Source organism: Hydractinia symbiolongicarpus, chromosome 10 (assembly GCF_029227915.1).
Source record: "Hydractinia symbiolongicarpus strain clone_291-10 chromosome 10, HSymV2.1, whole genome shotgun sequence".
NCBI lineage: Eukaryota > Metazoa > Cnidaria > Hydrozoa > Anthoathecata > Hydractiniidae > Hydractinia > Hydractinia symbiolongicarpus.
This window is the reverse complement of record NC_079884.1, coordinates 17860296-17880434: the sequence shown is the minus strand read 5'-3', so window position 1 is coordinate 17880434 and position 20139 is coordinate 17860296. Positions and strand designations below refer to the sequence as shown.

Genomic DNA, 20139 nt, shown 5'->3' with positions numbered 1-20139 from the left:
AATTATGTAAATTTGTGCCAAATTATAAAAAATCAAACCATATCTGATGGCACAGTTAGAAAATCAAGTGTAATTTGTTCTGTTTTGTGGTAAGTAGTGAAAGATTTTGCATTGCCAGATAGTTGAATTGAAAAAAAATCTCTGATTTCAAATCCTAAAGTTAAAATATACATAATCATTTTTTGTACATTTTATAGTAATGACATCAAGTCGCATACTGAAAAGAAAAACTTACCACTTGCAATGGAATCCTACTGCAACTTGCAAACATTGTGCTCAAAGTTGGCATCGACAACATGTGAGAAATTAAAGCAGTATTCTCTTTCTGTCTGTGAGAAACACTATAAAGAATTAAAAAAAATGTTATCCAGGTAATCTCTTTTTTCAGGAGGGTTTACACAAAGCAAATAATTTGCTACTACCATTAACCTGCAATACTCAGAAAGATGTGTATTTGAGTGATTTATTCTGTTTAAATTTTACGATGGAAATTTCTCTCGTCACACATCTTGTCACTTTAGTGATTGTATTTCTAATATATCTAGGAACAAATTTGTTGAATTTTGTATAAGTTAACCAGTGTGTGGTACATGTTGAAAAAACTTATTATCAGATTAAATTTGGTGTATAAGAAACCTCGAAGAGATTTGTATATAATACCTGAGATACCAGAAAAAGGAGTGATTTTGTGTTGTAACTAATTTTGTAACACCTGCGTCTGTTCTGGTTAATAATAAATAACTGTGTTAGTTGCAATTCTCTATTTTCGGCTGAAGTTGAAAGCGAAAGTTTAGGGGTTGTGAAATATTTTGTTCAGCAAATTATCTGCTTTGTGTAAATTTGTTAGTTTTTCATATTTACTGCTTTTTTTTTTATAGGTAAATTTTACATTGACCTGACATGAGACTAGGAAATACAGAAATTTTGTATTTTTTTTAAAAAAATTAAATACAAATTTCGTATTTTTCAAATCACGCGCATTTTTTGAAAATACGCATATTTTTCAAAAATACGAAATTCATATTTTTTATTTTTAGAAGTACGAATTTCTTATTTCATGCCTTTTAAAATAGAAAGGTTGCTGTGCTCATTTTTTTGTGAACCGTTTCTGTTTTAATAACATTTGAATTTTAAAATTTTATCTCCATTGCCTTGCAAAGTTTTACTATTAATAATATTAAGTATTAAAAATGGATAAGAAAGAAAACTTTAAGTGAATGGCGGTTTGGGCATGGAAGGAAAATTAAAAAGGCAAAAACCGTTAAAGAAACAGTTAATATAAAGAGAACGATTTTTTTGCTAACAATATAATCAGAATTTTTTTAAAAAGTTAAAAATACTTATGGTATAATAAAAAGCTAAAACATCGCTATATTTTGGCATACAAATGACCATATTTCATTCTAAAATAACAAGAAACTTCCCTTTTAAAGCCTAAAAATTGCCATATTTTGTTTTAAAATAACGAAAAATGTCCTCTGAAGCTTAAAATTAGCTGTATGTCATCACAAAGTACATAGAAAACCTCTCTTTAAAGCTTTAACAATCTCCCTATTTTGTTCAAAAATACCAAAAAAGGCCCTTTAAATCTGAAAAACCACTATATTTTGTTATTAAATAACAAAGAACACAACCGTACCAAACTTAGATAACGCAAAATAGCGATATGAACCTTAGGCCCGACGTATTTTGTTTTTAAGTTAAGAAAATGGGTCAGTAGAAAACTTAAAATTTGCCGTATTTGGCTGTAAAATAGCCGTAAAAAGCACAGAAGTCATTTTACTTTGTTCTATAATACTACAACATGTACAACACTAAAACACGTAAACGTTAAACAACATTGATGTACTGTGTTTTTAAATTATCAAAACGGTATGACAAAGCTTAACAATATCACTGTACTTCGAACAAAAACATATCGTTTGAAATTTTTTTATTTACACAGTTAACTTCATATTTTAAAAATACAAATTTCGTATTATTCGTAACAACGTATTTTTTGAAAATACGTTATACGAAATTTTATTGCTTAAAATTATGCATTAATACAATTTTGCCCACGAATTTGCCATTATTTGGCTGAGGAAAAAATTATCAAAAAACTGTCTTCCTCACATTTGCGTTCTCTATGTTTGTCCAAAAAATCAGAGTTTTATATATTAATTCCCTTACGTGAGTAAAACTATCCACGTCCACGACACAGAAATCACGGGTCACTTTCTTATGATGTGGCTGTACGTTAAAATTTAACTAAAAAAATAAGTAAGCCGCCAAATGAGAAAACAGGGAGTCCATTTGTCATTTATGCTACAGCGCCGTTCTCGGTTGTTACAGTTAAAATAATTTAATTTTACCCCCGGTTTAGCTTGTGAGCGTCGTATCTCACGGAAACAAGTTGTTTTTTAACTGAAAAAAGAACACCGAAGCGAGGAAGGTTGTTTGTTTCTCAAATTAATCCTGAAAAAAGTTATTTTAAACAAAGCATGCCAATGTTTACTCATCATGAGGTTAGCTTAAAGTTGATGTTTTATTTATATTTTTCATTTTTGTTTTCTGGGACCAAGGTTGTATCACATTCGAATATGATTGTAATTCGAATCTAAAATGTAAAAAACAAACTGTTATTGTTGAACGAAGTTTATGTTGTTGTCTGAATTATTTTTTAAAACGAAGAATAACGTGCAGTGATATAACATCACAAAAAGAATTGATTGGAAATGCATCAGGCAATTGTAGCTATACATTTTCAATTCGTTCTCTTTTGGATGAACGATAAAGCGAAATTTAGTAATCGAAGTAAAAAACTGATTGGACTTTTATTCAGAGAGAAAGCGAAAAAAAGCAGGTGTGTTGTTTAAATTATTTGATAGAGAAATGAATTTTGGTGTATAACGATTTTTTAACCGTTTCTTTCAGAGCTAAATTTTTCCTTAAATATTAAGTTGTTGTTGTGTCATAAGCCGAAAAATATTTTCTTGAAGCACTTATTTTGTAAAGAATATACTCTGAAAAATAGGTCAGAAATTTAGAATATCTTAAAAATATGTCTAAACTTGATAGTTTGTTTTACATATGAACATTTTTATGACGCGCAAAATTAAAAGTTTACTTTTTTTATTGTACATCAAATAACTGAACTTTTTTTGTATCAATGCAATGGACCGTTACATGTTGTAGAAATTGCCATTAGCTGACTATAGTAACTTACAGCATGCTTTACAGGGAATTCCATGAGATGCGTGCGATCACACGCGCACGCGCCTACACACGCGCAACAGCTATTCAGGCGTGCGATTCATTGCACGCGCTAATAACGCTCTTTACTCGCGTTAAATAAAAAAAATTAACTAAGGAATTATAAAAGTTAATTTTCTACAGCGTAGTTAATGTCGCCGCTTCAGGCTATGCTTAAGCATTTAACTATTAAAAACTGTATTCCAAAAATCAATCGTTTTACATAGACAGCTTCAACTGTATCATTAAAAACAGTTTATAACCACTTTTTTAAAAAGTTTTTTTCCCTGTGTTTAAATTAAATGTGTTTTTTTCTGCCTGTGTGAAATTAAATGTGTGTTGAACATTTTATTTAAAATTAAATTTAATTTAAAATAAAACCTCAATAAAGAAAAAATGACTCCCATTTTGACCATTGTTATAGATAATAGATAACCTACGGAGAAAATATAACCCTTGGAACAAGGTTGGAGATAAATAGCACTACAAACAAAATGGCAGACCATTGCAATAAGTGCAATGTGTAGCACGTGTCAGCGTCTCTTTGTCCACTGTTTAAATTTAATTATATATAAATGACTTCCTACAACGAACCAAGGTGTTTTGTTAATATATTTAGCACTTTTACACCACTTAAAGAACACTCATGGGACTGATAAGAGTGAAATAAACCAGGAAAAAAATCGGAAAAACGCACGCGCAAATTTACTAAAATAGATTTACGCATGCGATGTGTAGCACGCATGTTGTTTTCTTCGTGGAATTCCCTGGCTTTATTTTATTAAGGCATTAAAAGGTATTTTCAGGCAATAGTCATACTAAGAACATAATTGAGAATAATAAGGATAACATTTGTCAAAAAGTTAAGAACATTGAGAACCCAAAACCTAAACTTAAATTGTTAAAGTGTTGATCTCGTTATAATTAACCTAAATGTAAACGAAGTTAAATCAATCTTTACATCTGTTACATTACAATCGTTTGAAATATATTCGATTCTTAAATTCGAAAACACTGCATTGTTATCTTCTTTCATTTTATGCGTGATTTTCTTGATTATAAGTTTGGGTCTGTTAAAGCAAACTGTTCTTTTAATATTTTGGATTGAAATATTTCGGTAGATATACAATATACCAAATGATTCAAGTTTTTATATTTCTCTTTTATGTGTTTTCAACTATTAATTTCTTATATTTTGAGTATGACTTTGGAAGGCTTGTCGTATGCAATAGACTGAATATCCGATTTTGTATGACTTAACGAAAAATGTTGGATTGTTTTTTTATGTTTGGTATCCTTTTTTTCCCTGGTGTAGACGCCTTTGTTTTTTTTTGACATTTTCCATTTTCATAATTTTTTTTATAATTTTTTTGTTGCGCATGCTTATCTTTTTAGATGTTTTTTTTCAGCGGTTATAAACATAGAATAATGCAGATTGTGAGCAACCTCGATGCCAGGGCTTTTTCTCTTTTTGCCCTGTTATAAAAGAGTCAAAGAGCCTTGGGTCAAGGTTGAAATGTGAGTTTTGAAAATTCAAATTACTGTGTTATGTTTTTGTTTGGTATCCCTTATATCGGTTTAATGTGAGATTTAGTGAATACGCATTAATACGATTTTGCCCACGAATTTGCCATTATTTGGCTGAGGAAAAAATTATCAAAAAACTGACTTCCTCACATTTGAGTTCTTTATGTTGTCCAAAAAATCAGAATCTATATATTAATACGCCTTATGTGTGCGCACAGTGAGGCCAAGGACAAAAATATGCGGGTCACTTTCTTATTTCTCATGCATTGTGTCCCCAAAGCATGGCTTTACGCTAAAATTTACTAAGTTAAAAAACGCAAATCAAGGGGTTACTATTTAAACTTTTAATTCTTTTTTCTGATTACTTTAAAAAATAAAACTCTGTTTTTTTTTAATTTATTAAAACTAATGTATTTATTTTTTAAATGTTTTTATTTTGTTTTTGTTTTAATAGCCCCACGGGGTCGTTATAGATAGAATAATTTAATTTTACCCCCAGTTTACAATGTGCGCGCCATATCTCACGGAAACAAGTTGTTTATCAACTGAAAAAGGAAACCGAAGCGAAGAAGGTTGCCTCTTTTTTAATCCTGAAAAAAAGTTATTTCAAACAAGGCATGGCAATGCTTCTTATCATCAGGTTAGATTAAAGCTCATTTTTGTGTTCTGGGCCCGAGGTTGCTTCCTTGTAAAAAAAATCTGTCGAATTCGAATATGAATGTAATTTGAATCTGAAATGTAAATGTTTTAATTTTCAGAGCTAAATGTTCCCTTAAACATTTAATATTTTTGTTGTGTCTTGAGCCAGAAAATATTTTGTTTATTGTAAGAATATGCTTTGAACAATTTGTCAGTAATTAAGAACATCCTAAGAATATGTCAAACCTGGATTGTTTGTTCTAAACATAAAAATGATTTGCCAATAGCTATAGCTAAATATAACAACCTTTACTTTATTCTATTGTAAAAAGTAATTTTTCCGTTGTTACTGTTTTTACCGCTTCGTAGCGTTAATGTCGTTATAAAAAACTTTAATGTAAACAAACTTAAAATGTAAGAAAACTAAATCAATGTTTACATCTGTTACGATGTTGCGACCGTTTGAAATATGTTCGATTCTTAAATTCGAAAACACTGCATTGTTATCATGCACATCACGTTTCAAAATAATTGATTTTCTTGACTATAAGCTTGGGTCTGTGGGGCAAACTGTTCTTTTAATAATTTGGATTGAAATATTACGGTAGATATACAATATACCGATTATAAAAAGTTAATGTTGTTGTCAGAAATATTTTTATAAAGAAAAAAAAGTGCCATTATATAACGTTACAAAGAGAACTGATTGGAATTTGATTGCATTTTTATTTTTTTATTTTATTTTCATTTTTATTTTGTTGTTGTAACTCCTTATATTTTTAAAAGTTTTGTTTCAGCGGGTATAAATATAGAATAATGCAGATTGTGAGCAACCTCAATCCCAGGGCTTTTTGCCATCCCGTTATAAAAAAGAATCAAGAAGCCCGGGGGTCGAGTTTGGATTGTAAGTTTTAAAAATTCAAATTACTGTATTGTATGTTTGTGTTTGGTATTCCTTACATGGATTCAATGAGAGATTCAGTGGATTCTTCCACGGGAATTCGACTAGTCTATATAATAATACGCTAAGTGTGTCCGTCTGTCTGTGACAGGCAAAGTGGATGTGTTCATTTTCCTTTGATGTTGCCAAAAAGCGATGTCTAATATGTTAAATTTTCTGACGTTACTGTGCGACGTCAATATCACTACTTTAACGTCAATATCTTTTATAAAATTAATGAAGCCATTACATCATCATCATCATCATTCTTGGCTTAACGTCCGTTTTCCATGCTAGTATGGGTTGGACGAAGTATATTAATGACCCTCTTCCAATCTGATCTAGACTGTGTTAGATCTAAACTACAGTGCATCTAAAACTTTGAGGCCAAATAACTTGGAAACGAGGTGGTGACGTCAATGATATTTCACAGCTTGGGTAATTAGGGACCACCTGTGACCAATTTGGGTAAGTTTCCCAAACCTGGGTTCCCAAATCCGTTTCAGAATGGACGGGTTGATGACTCCATCAGAAAACCTTCAAACCTTAGTATCTCTGCAACCGTTTGTCAAAAGTACATAATCCTATACATTTTCTTGATCAGCGTTTCAAGATCTATACGATGAAGGTAACAGGTATACGAATTTTTTAAAAAAAATTAGGGCTTTTGACAGGCCATTGCTGGCGTCAGCAAAATTTTAAACCCTTTTATCCTCTTGGCTTTCATCAAAACCATATGATCATACACATTTTTTTGATTTTTAATCTTTAATTTTTAAGCAGTTTAATCTTTACATTGTAGAGGCAAAACAAGGTTCTAATTTTTTTTGTGGATGGGTTGCTGACGTCATAAAAATTCAAATGACCTTTTTCATTTTTATGCTGCCTTAGTGGATTTTTTCTCTATAATAATACGGAGACTGTGTGTGTCTGTCCGTAACAGGCAAAGTTGATGTGTTCATTTTCCGTTGATGTAGCCGAAATTTCCTTTAAAGTCTCCGAAAAAGTTATATCCATTTTGCTAGCAGGTTTACTTTGTTTACATCACGTGATCAAAATGGAGCAACTTGATTTGCTGAAATAAATTTAACACACTGAAAAAAACAACAAAAAAAGAATGGTCCCTTCGTCTTGAAAAAAGTGAAAAGAGCATATATAAAAAGTTCAAGTGAAGAAGTAGAAATGTTAAGTTGAAAGTGAGAAGTGAAGCTAGAAGTAAAGAAAGTTAGAAGTAGAAAATAAAGGCTAGAATTTGAAGTCGATTTGAAATCACAAATAGTAAGAACTTTGATATTTTTAGACGTTTGGTTTTTATGTCGCTGGAGCAAGCAGGCTCCCTTTTTTCAGCAAAAACCACCCGCCCAAAAGCCTCAAATTCTTAAAGTAGCCATATTTGTGGAAATTTTGTTGCATAATTAATGTGTGCTCACTGTGATGTTATTATTTTTACTTTACTATTGTTTCTCTTTATATGTGTTTTACTAAGCATAAATAGCTAGCTTTAGTTTTAGCTAAATGTTCTCATTATAAGTATATTTAACTGGGGGTGTCTTAGCTACTGTTAGCTAGCCTCCAGATCCTACTCTTCCCATCCCCATGGCTAGCTCTAACCTATGATGACTTATGTTGTTATTCCTCTTTTTCAATTATCTATAGCTAGCCACCTTAGTTTCCAAATTTTTCTTCTTTTATGAGCACGAATTATGATGTAATAAGCTAGCTAGCTACCTACAAAATCTTTCAAAGACTTGAACTTTTCAGGATAGTAAAGTAGGATGTATTTTTTTAAGAGTATAATTATTTTCACATTTCCTGTAAACTTAACAAGGGGACCCAACCAATATGACAAGTGGAATAATTTTTTTCAGAATTTAAAGCATGTGTGTTAACTTATTTTTTATTGTTTTATTTCTGACATATCCTGTTAAACTTTGTCAGCCTACATGTAAAATGCCAGGTTATTTTTACAGGGGGTTGTAGACATTATTGGCAATTTAACTTTTTTGTTTTTTATATTGTATGATGAAATGCCTGATTTTTCGATAATTTGATGTGTTTCATAACCTTTATGTGGAAGATTTATGGGCAATGGCAATATAGGACATGCTAAATGAACTGATTTTCGTTGATTTGGATATGCTCCTCAAAAACCAATCTGTTTTACATTTTGTGCAAACTTTTGTGAGGACGGACCATATATATTCCAAAAACAGTATCTTTGTTCATTTAAAATTTACTCCTTATTCTTTTTTGACATTTACGTTTAAAATGGTTGGTAAAGGTCACTACAGATCATCATACTAAGAAAAAGTTTTGCGTTCTTAACCGGTTATATAATTTTTACATTTTGTGTATGTTTTTGGGGAACAGGATAGTATGTAACCGAATAAATGATTTTCTAGATATAAATTTGATGTTTTTGACACTTGATTTAAATATTAAAGGTCTTCAACGTAATCAAACGTAATCACTTTATAAGATGTAAATATTTGAGATGTGTCATTTATGACTTTATTATTATTGTTGGTGTTGTACGTGATTCTATACTTTATTTTGATTCAAGCTCTACACATTGGAAGCAACGTGTAAACAATTTTCAGGGAAAAATATTGTGTATTGATGGGTCCTGGCAGACATCATCAAAATATAAGTTACCATTCTCTTTTCCAATGTACTCCTGCCTAAGTGGATTTTACAGTGCAAATTTCTAAAGAAATTTTTTATTTGTACTTTAGAGGACTTTGCTGACGTCAGCAAAATTTTAAAACACTTATATATATCTCCTTATTTGTTTGTGAACACTTATTTTTATCAGTGTTTCAATCTACGCGCATTACAGGCAACAGATAAACTACATTTCGCCAATTTTTTTTGTATGCACTGGTGACGTTAGCAAAATCTACAAAACAACCTAATCTTCTGCCGCAGTGGATTCTTCCACGGGCCTTATCAACTAGTCTATATAATAATAGTCCAGTTCTGTGTGTCTGTAATAGGCAAAGTTGATATGCTTATTTTTCTTTGATGTTCTTCAGGTGAAGGGTCTCTTTAAGAGACAAGAGAGGAGTTGAACGTCCTCCACCATACCTTAGTTTAAAGGGGCGATTGTGGAAGCCCCATGATATGCCACATAGTGATGGTGTTACTTTAAAAAACACCCAGTCCGGTCTGTGAACGGTTGGCGCTAGGAAGGGCATCCAGCTGTAAAACAATGCCAAAACTCTTTATTAATAGCCGTAAGAATAGTTGATCAGACAAACTGCGTAAACGGGGCTGGAACTCTAAGGAGTGAAGGTGTGCGCACGGTAGGACAGATGTCAGGTGTGAGCATCGTCAGACCGTTACCCAGCTATCACATCACAAGGTAGATAACACTAGGTTGAGGATGGCTAGTGTAAATGTTGGTACTCTGAGAGGCAGAGCAGGTGAAGTAGTTGAAATGTTAGAACGTTGATATGTGTTGTGTTCAGGAAGTCAGGTGGAGAGGAGCTTCAGTTAGATTTGTGGAAGGTAGGAGGGCAAGGTATAAGCTTTTTTGGATTGGTAATAGTGATGGATATGGAGGAGTTGGCATATTCGTTGCAGAGAAGTGGGTAGAAAAAGTAATAGATGTTATGCATGTAAATAGTCGTATTATAGTGATAAAGTTTTTGATAGGTAATAGGATTGTAACTTTTCTGTCAGTTTATGCTCCACAGTGTGGACTCAGTGAGGAAGATAAAGATAACTTTTATGATGAGTTAATAACAGTCACATCAAAGTTTGGAGACACTGAACTTGTGATGGTGGGCGGCGACTTTATTGGTCATGTTGGGAAGTCATCTGAAGGTTATAGAGGTGTGCATGGAGGCTATGGATTTGGGAGCAGAAATAAGGAAGGGGAGAGATTGCTTGAGTTTGGAATGGCAACGGACATGGTGGTTTGCAACATATCATTCAGTAAGAGACAGTAGGCTGATAACATATGAGTCGGGTGGTTGTAAGACACAGATAGATTACTCCCTGGTTAGAACGTCAGACAAGAAATTGGTGAAGGACGTGAAAGTTATATCGGGGTAGAGTGTGTTTCCCAGCATAGGTTGCTGGTTTGTGATATTATCTTAAAGAGTGTTAGAGAAGCTAAGGGAAAGTACAGGCCCGTTGAAAAGTCTGGAAGCTGAAGGAAGAGATTGTAGCAAGACAATTTAGTGCAACAGTTCAGCAGGACTACTTTGAAGAATTGTCTTCTAGAAGTTTCTGATGATACCTGTGGGTGGACGAAAGGACCAGCTAGACATAGACGGACTTGGTGGTAGAATAATGAGGTTGACCAGCGTATAAAGGAAAAGAGGAAACTTTGGAAAGAGTGGAAGTCAGGTGGTAGTAAAAATATTTACTTAGAAGCTAAGCGTCGTGCTCATACAGCAGTGTATAAGGCAAAATCAGAAGCAGAGAGAAACAGATTTGCAGATGTGTTAAGAAGGGAAGACCAGCACCATGAGGTATTCAAGATAGCAAAGCAAATGAAGAAGACTAATCAAGATGTTGTAGGTGAGAAGTGTATACGTAATGATGAAGGTGTTTTGGCTAGCACAGAGGAGGAGAAAAGGGTAGCTTGGAGGAATTATTATCAGAGGTTGCTTGACACTGAGTTTGATTGGGATGTGTCTGACGATGATGTTGTAGAAGGGCCAGCTATGCAGATCAAGACAGAATGGGTGGTGGAGGCTATTAAGAAATTGAAGATTGGCAAGGCTGCAGGAGTATCAGGTATTGTTGCAGAGATGGTAAAAGCATCTGGATATATTGGAGTTAAGCTTATTACAAGTCTTGCTAACCAGATTATAAAGGATGGTGCTATTCCGAGTGAGTGGCAGTCGAGTGTAATAGTGAATTGCTTCAAGGGCAAGGGTGATCCATTAGAAAGGGGTAACTATAGAGGTTTGAAGTTGGTTGATCAAGTAATGAAAGTTATTGAAAGAGTGATTGATAAGTTACTTAGAGAAAGAATTGATATAGATAAGATGCAATTTGGTTTTGTTCCAGGGTGTGGCACTACAGATGCAATATTTTTACTCAGCCAGCTTCAGGAAAAGTATTTAGGAAAGAGAAAGAATCTCTATTTTGCCTTTGTAGATTTAGAGAAAGCTTTTGATAGAGTGCCACGTAAAGTTATTTGGTGGGCTATGAGAAAATTAGGTGTGGATGAGTGGCTAGTTCCGATGGTACAGTCTATGTACAGCAATGCAAAAAGTCGTGTCAGGATTAACGATTCACTTAGTGATGAACTTAGTGTAAATGTTGGTGTACATCAGGGTTCTGTACTTAGTCCTTTGTTGTTTGTTCTAGTCTTAGAAGCGCTGTCGATGGAGTTCAGAACAGGTTGTCCATGGGAGTTATTGTATGCAGATGATTTGGTTCTCATAGCAGAGTCGATGGAAGAATTAGTTGAAAAGTTTGAGAAGTGGAAGAAAGGACTAGAAGAGAAAGGGCTAAAGGTAAACACAGAAAAGTGTAAAATCATGATTAGTAGCATTGCAGCCAAGTGTGACCTTGTAGTTGGAAAGTGGCCTTGTGGAGTTTGCAGGAAAGGGGTTGGTAGTAACTCAATTTTTTGTCAAACTTGCAAGCATTGGGTACATAAGAAGTGAAGTAGTATTAGTGGAAGGTTAAGAGCTGACATTCAGCTTTAATGATGTACAACAGTGGCTCGTTAGAGATAGTCGAGAACTTCTGTTACTTAGGTGATATGTTGGGCAGTGAAGGTGGTGTTGGAAGAAGTGTTACTTGCAGGATAGGTTCTGCTTGGAAAAAGGTCAGAGAGTTACTTCCTTTGTTGACCTGTGTAAGAAGTGTTATGTTGTACGGTAGTGAGATGTGGGCAGTGAAGCAGGAAGATCTTGACCGTTTAGAAAGGAATGATATGAGAATGGTTAGGTGGATGTGTAACGCCAGTCTGAGAGACAGAAAGAGTTCAGATGAGCTAAGAAGCAGGCTAAGTCTCCGTAGACTTAAAGATGTTATCCAGATAAGAAGATTAAATTGGCTGTGGCACTTGGAAAGAATGGAGGAGGATAATTGGGTAAGAAAGTGTAGAGACTTATAGTTCCTGGGGCAAAGCCCAGAGGCAGACCGAGAAAGACTTGGCAGGAGGTTATAAGGACAGACGTGGAGGTTAGATCTAACACAGTCTAGATCAGATTGGAAGAGGGTCATTAATATACCCCGTCCAACCCATGCTAGCATGGAAAACGGACGTTAAGCCGAGAATGATGATGATGATGATGATGATGTCACCGAATAATGCATGTCTAATATGCTAAATTTTTTGACGTTACGACGCGACAAAAATAACACTACTTTAACATTAATATGCTATATTAAATTAATGAAGCCATTACAGTGCACCTAAAACTTTGAGGGCAAATAACTTGAAACAAGGTGGTGAGATCAATGATTTTTCACCGCGTGGGTAACTTAGGACCACCTAGGACCAACTTAGGTAATTTTTCCAAACCTGGGTCCTTGAATCCGTTTCGGAATGGACGGTTCATGACATCTTCATGAAACCTTTAAACCCAATATTTCTGCAACCGTTTGTAAAAGACACATGAACCTATACTTTTTCTTGATCAGCGTTTCAAGATCTATACGATGAAGACATTTTTATGCTTTTGCGGGTTGCAGCAAAATTTTCAAACCCTTATATTTCCTTATACGTTCCTGGAAAACCCATGATCCTATGCATTTTTCTCATCAGTGTTTTAACCTCTCCACATTAACCTTAGTGAAACCATTACACTGCACCTAAAAATCTATACATTGTCTTGATCAGCGTTTCAAGACCTATACAATAAAGGCAACAGATATACGAAGCTCTAAAAAAAATGTTTTATGGCACGTCTTTGCCGACGTCAGCAAATTTTTTAAATTTATGCATTATTACTATCCTCGCAGGCGAGATAGTAACAATGCATGTAAATAGTTTTGCAATTTTTATTTTGTATTTTAATAAGTATTTTAATAAGTATTCACAATATGTTCAAGGTTGGAATTAAGTAAAGACTTATTTATTGATTTTGTTTTTATTTCTTCTTTGTTTAGTGAGTTCGACGCATTGTTAATAGCAATGAAGTACCCATTTCCTACTGGAATATCATCACCCTTGTTTAGCAAGAAAGAAGACACAGAATCAAACTTTAGGAAAATTTTATTGTGTTTAGCAAAACTCAAACCACTGTATCCTTGCAGTCTATATTTGTTTTCTGTCAGTATCTTGGCAAAATAGTTCTACTAAAGTTGGTAATTATGCATTGCGTGGCAATAAATTTAGGAGAGCTTAAATTGGATGTGGTTTTTAAAAAATGTTGCAAGTATATACCAGCCACAGCATCAAGATCTTTCAGTTTATTAACAAGTGTTATATAGAAGCGAACATTTCTTGTCTCACATTCTGTTACATTATCAAATAAGTAGTTGTAACTTCTGTATGGCTTTAATTGGGACACTACTGTATATTCGGATGTCACAACACAACTCGATCCATATACAGTTAACATTGTGTATATCGATCGAGTTTTGTTTTTTGTCAATATTTTTATGCTTGTATTCTTAACATATAATCAGATCAAGGGAAGGTGATATTTCTCTTGTTTCACAGCTCTTAGTGAAGCCTATGGTGAAACGTTTCCATTTCCATTTCTATGGAGAAAAGCACACAAATAACATCAAAAAGGTGAATTTTTTGATTGATTTTAAGTATCGCATGTTTATATGAACTACAAACGACAACAATGAAGGATTTATTTGACTACTGTGGTTTTTGTTTATATTTTTTTTTAATAGAAATGTGTGCGCATATCCTTTTTATCAACGCAAAATAAAAACAAAAAAAAAGCCGTCTGACAATTTGTATATATAGCTGCACGTGGTGTGTTTATTTTCAGTCTGGAATTGTGACATTGAGTGGCCACTCCTCCTTAAATACCTTAAATAACCTTAAACAAAAAATCTCCTTAAAAGTACTTAAATATGCTTAAAAAAATTGAAATTTTAGCTATTCTCCCTAATTTCTCCTTATTTCTTAATTTTTCCGATCGTAACGTTTTTGGTAATGTGTTTATGGATTGTTCATCACCAGTGAAATAAGACATATTTCTCTGTTACCTGAAATCCTATATTTTCTATCTTTCAGGGCATAATTTATATGTATACTTGTATAATATGTATAATTTTCTTATCAAAGAACATAGTATGTAGCATTAAAGATGGAGAACTTAAATTAGTTTTCTCCTTAATTATCCTTATTTTTTAAATTTTTTATTCTTGTTCGCAGAAAAATACCCTTAAAAATGTCAAGTGTCTCCTTAATTTTCCTTAATATCCTTACTTTTGTTCTCATTTTATTAGTGGTCACCCTGTACACTAAACACTATATTTACTGACAATATTATCTTGTCATGATCAGAGTTTTGATTGGTGTAAATTCTCAGTAGAGTATGTCAATACAGATAAGCCATGATACTCAACATCATGTTAGTATATGTTTTACCACTGGGTACCTATGCTGTTATGTTTTAGCCAGAGTGGTATTACACACAAGTAATCAACTGGATACGTGACCATGAACAGTTTTACTCTGATTATGTCCAAACGATTGTAGATGAAAGTTTGGATCTAAATATAAAGGTAAACAGAAATTATTTGATATGAAGTCAAAGTTGTGAATTATTATCATTGTATCACCATAGCGTCATAGTGGTCTGTATCATTGTAATATTTAGACACAGATTATCAGTGAATTGTTAAAGCTTTGTGAAGAGAAACTTGCTGTAACGTTAAATGAAGTAATTGAGACAGACGTATTGCTTGCGCACTACATCGACGAAACATTAATGTTTAAAAAAGAACTCACTACACTCACTGGAACCTCCAATGGCTGCCTTCAAGTGTTGCTGCAAGATGTATTTCTAGAACACTGGTTGGGCTTGGAACAGAACTGTAAGTCTTTTGGTGTTGCATGTTACTCACAGCTAATGCATGGCTTGAACCTCCATCCTCTGGTTGATACAATTCTTGTTTCTTGTTTATTTAATATCTGGTCTATTCCTACAAACAGGTCTGAAGATATGGATTTATCCATTCTTCTTAGCTGTCTGCATGAGAATATGACCAATGTCTCAGTATTACAGTTCAAGAGGAAACATTGTATGCAACTTTATTGACAAAAGTAACAAACTTGCATTTATCTGTATATCAGTTTTATGTTCAAAAACCGTAAAGGCTGAAATACACTATCATTTTTCAATGATCATTTTCCAATTATCATTGAAAAGTGACAGTGTATACAGAAAAAATGTCATTTTTTACACTCTCATTTCCAATGATCCTTAAAAATTAAAAGTTGAACATGTTCAACTTTTAATTTTTCAATGACATTTTTTTTTTATTGTTTTAAATCGAATCCATTGTTTTCGCACACGTGTTTGTTGCACGCGATGTAGTTTAGGCGTAAACATAGTTAAAAAACAAAGATTTGAACAAGTAATTCACCCGAGAATGAAGACGCAAGAAGCGACCAAAAATTTTATTGAGATTTGAAGAAGCCAGCCCAGTTTGTGGGATGTTAAATCCCCTTTCTATAAGGACAGAAACGAGAAGGCAAAAAGTTATGTGATATTCAAAGGTAGACTAGGAATGGAAGGTTTGTGTTATTTCGAATGGTTTGGATGAGAAAAGAAAAACGTGCATGTTTTTATGATCTGTTTTTCTTTTTAGAGAAAGTAGTGAGGAGTAAAATAAATACACTGCGAAGTTATTTCAGCTCAGAATTGAAGAAAGTAAACAACAGCAACAAAAGTGGAGCAGGACGAGATGATGTTTACGAAAGTAAATGGCCATACTTTCAGTCCTTGCTATTCCTACGTGACTCCATCGTCCCAAGAAAAACAACTTCTTCGATGGTGGGTATAAATTTCAGACAAATTTTTCTTGCCATGGAACAGCACCGGGGGAGTTAAAGTACGCACAAAATTTATCCCTGATATCTTTCGCGTCATTTCTGTAGTTGTTGCTTCCGTACATGGTGTCTAAACATTTTTCTTTGCTTTCTTTTCCTACGTTTGGCTCTCTTTTTTGATAAAATATACACAACAACAGCAGCTGCTATTTCTTTTTCAGAGGTCATGTTGCAAAGAAAAACATGATAGTGTATTTGCGCCAAAATTTGTCATTTTTAATGTCATTGGAATGTTTTATTGGAAAATGATCATTGAAAAATGATAGTGTATTTCTGCCTTAAGGAACTAATTTTTGAAAGAAGATTGTTTCACGATCTTTGCCTTTTCTTGTCCTTCTCTCTAATTTTAAAAATGGGTACTTATTTCGTAAAAGTAACTTCTCACAATTTTGAAAATTTATGGATTCTGAGGATATTGCTTGCAGTGTCAGTTAGCCATCTATATATTAATAAGCCAGTTCCGTGTGTCTGTAACAGGCAAAGTGGATATCGTCATTTTCCTTTGATGTTGCCGAAAAATGCATATCCAATATGTTAAATTTTCTGACGTTACGGCGCGACGTCAATAATATTACTTTAACGTCAATATCCTATATTAAATTATTGAAGCCGTTACAGTGCACTTAAAACTTTGAGGCCAAATAACTTGGAAACGAGGTGGTGACGTCAATGATTTTTCACCGCGTGGGTAACTAGGGACCACCTGGGACCAATTTGGGTAAGTTTCCCAAACCTGGGTCCTTGAATCCGTTTCGGAATGGACGGGTTGATGGCGTCATCACAAAACCTACAAACCCCAATATCTCTGCAACCGTTTGTCAAAAGTTCATGTTCCTATACATTTTCTTGATCAGCATTTCAAGATCTATATGATGAATGCAACGGGTGTACGAATTTGTGAAGAAATTTTTCTTTGGAACTTTTGGTAGGAACTTTGCTGACGTCAGCAAAATTTTTATACCCTATATCTCCTTAGGCTCTTTTCAAAAACATACGATACTATACATTATTTTGATAAGGGTTTTAACCTCTGCACATTACAGACAACAAATGATTAAATTTCACCAATTTTCTTTTTGTATATGCACTGCTGACGTCAGCAAAAAATCTAAAGCAACCTAATTTTCCATTGTTTTTCTGCGCCTTAGTGGATTTTTCCACGGGCCTTATTGACTAGTCTCTATAATAATACGCCAGTTCCGTGTGTCTGTAACAGGCAAAGTGGATGTCTCCATTTTCCTTTGATGTTGCCGAAAAATGCATGTCTAATATGTTAAATTTTCTGACGTTACGACGCGACGAAAATAACACTACTTTAACGTCAATATCCTATATTAAATTAATGAAGCCATTACAGTGCACCTAAAACTTCGAGGCCAAATAACTTGGAAACGAGGTGGTGACGTCAATGATTTTTCACCGTGTGGGTAACTAGGGACCACCTAGGACCAATTTGGGTAATTTTCCCAAACCTGGGTCCCCGAATCCGTTTCGGAATGGACGGTTTGATGACGTCATCAAAAAACCTTTAAACCTTGATATCTCTGCAGCCGTTTGTCAAAGATACATGATCATATACATTTTCTTGATCAGCATTTCAAGATCTATACGATGAAGGCAACAGGTATACAAATTTCTAAAAAATTATATTTATTTTGTATTTGCACTGCTGACGTCAGCAAAAAAAAACCTAAGTGGATTACTCCACGGGATTTATCGACTAGTCTATATAATAATACGAAACTTCCTTGTGTCTGTTTGTGACTTTTGCAAAGTGGATTATATTTATATATTATATTATCCGTATACGTCTGTCTGTCTTTCACGCAAAATGGTATGTTGGCTGCGCATCGCTGCTTATACCTCTTACCATGCCTGAACAATGCTGAAACATCGTCCTACCAACCTTTTTATACATCTTTTTAAAGTGACGACCCTTTTTACCACAATCTTCGCCACTGCAAAAAATCGACATTTTCGACCTTGCCACTCCGACCATTAATTTGGACTATTAATCCGGACTAATTATCCAGAGTATCAAGGCTGTCAACCCTTTTGCCTCCTTTTTGACATTTCAGAATAAGATACTGAGGGTTTTCAACATAATCACTTATAAGATGTACATGTTTGAGATGCGCTATTTCTAACATTGTTATTATCCGTGTTGTGACTGTCGGTGTTGTAACTGTCGGTGTTCTTACTGTAGGTTTTGTGGGTGTTGTGAGTGTCATTGTTGTAACTTTTTATCGACTATTTTGCACCTTGCAAGCTGTTCTTTTTTATTTTGTGTAAGATTTGTGTGGAGGATTTAATGCGATTTGACATTTGACATTTGGTGTAAGATTTTAAGAACTTTTTTTTTGTATATGCACTGCTGGCGTCAGCAAAACATCTAAAGCAACCTATTTTTTCATTGGCCTTTTGCCTAAGTGGATTTTTCCACAGGCCTTATCGACTAGTCTCTATAATAATACGCCACTTCCGTGTGTCTGTCTGTCACTTTTGCAAAGTCGATTATATTTTTCATAATTTTCTTCAATAAAGTCTATAAAACATCACCTATAAAATTGTTCTGTAATTTACCAAACTTCAACGTTAAACTAATATTAACGTCAAAGAAAAGTATATTAAATTAATGAAGCCATTACAGTGCACCTAAAATTTTGAGGCCTAATAACTTGGAAACGAGGTGGTGACGTCAATGATTTTTCACCGCGTGGGTAACTAGGGACAACCTAGCACTTTGGGTCATTTGGGTAATTCTCCCAAAACTGGGTCCCCAAATCCGTTTCGGAATTGACAGGTTGATGACGTCACCAAAAACTCTTTGAACCCCAATATCTCTGCAACCGTTTGTCAAAAGTACATGATCCTATACATTTTCTTGATCAGCGTTTCAAGATCCATAGGAGGAAGGCAATAGGTATATAAATTTCTTAAAAAAAACTTTGTGTTTTCACGGGCCTTCGCTGACGTCAGCACAATTTTTAAACCCTTTTATCTCAATAACCGCTCATCAAAACCACACGAACATACATTTTCTTGATCAGCAGTTTAAGCTCGACACAATAGAGGCAACGTGAAAACAAGATTCTATTTTTTTTTGTGGATGGGTTGCTGACGTCATCAAAATTTTTATTCTGTCTGTGTGGATTCTTCCACGGCTTTATTGACGAGTCTAAATAATACGCCAGTTCTGTCTGTCTGTCACTTTTGCAAAGTGGATTATATTCTTCACTATTTTCTTTGATAAAGTCTGTAAAACATCGCCATTAAGATTGTTCTGTAATTTACCAAACTTTAACGTTAATAATATTAACGAAAAATATATTAACATATGTGAAGCCATTACAGCACTTAAAATTTTGAGGCCAACTAACTTGGAAACGAGGTCGTGATGTCAATGATGTTTCACCACGTGGGTAACTAGGGACCACCGGGTACCAATTTGGGTATGTTTCTCAAACCCGGGTCACCGAATCCGTTTCGGAATGAATGGGTAATAGCGTCATCAAAGAACTTTTAAACCTTAATATCTCTGCATCCGTTTGTCAAAAGTATACGATGAAGGCAACAGGTATACAAATTTCTAAGAAAAGAAAAAGTTTTGACGGGTCATTGCTGACGTCAGCAAAATGTTTAAACCCTCTACACAATAGAATTTGTTTTTGCATATGCACTACTGACATCAGCAAAAAGTCTAAAATAACCAATTTTTACATTGTTCTCCTGCCTAAATGGATTTTTCCACGGGCTTTATGGACTAGTCTTAATAATACGCCAGTGCCTAGTCTCTGTGACA

At 34.0% G+C, this 20139-nt stretch overlaps 1 protein-coding gene across 2 annotated transcripts in view; it reads left to right on the top strand.

Moving 5' to 3' along the window:
- The window catches only part of LOC130662732 (RAD50-interacting protein 1-like), a 49305-nt gene that overhangs the window by 12260 nt on the left and 16906 nt on the right, over positions 1 to 20139 (top strand). For both annotated transcript variants that reach the window (XR_008989087.1, XM_057461650.1), the window contains exons 3-7: positions 198 to 371; positions 13424 to 13558; positions 13946 to 14054; positions 14900 to 15007; positions 15103 to 15319. Coding sequence is in view for 1 of the 2 variants with exons in the window: in XM_057461650.1 (XP_057317633.1) it covers positions 198 to 371; positions 13424 to 13558; positions 13946 to 14054; positions 14900 to 15007; positions 15103 to 15319 (743 nt within the window). In the remaining variant the exon portion in view is untranslated. The remainder of the gene's footprint in view (positions 1 to 197; positions 372 to 13423; positions 13559 to 13945; positions 14055 to 14899; positions 15008 to 15102; positions 15320 to 20139) is intronic.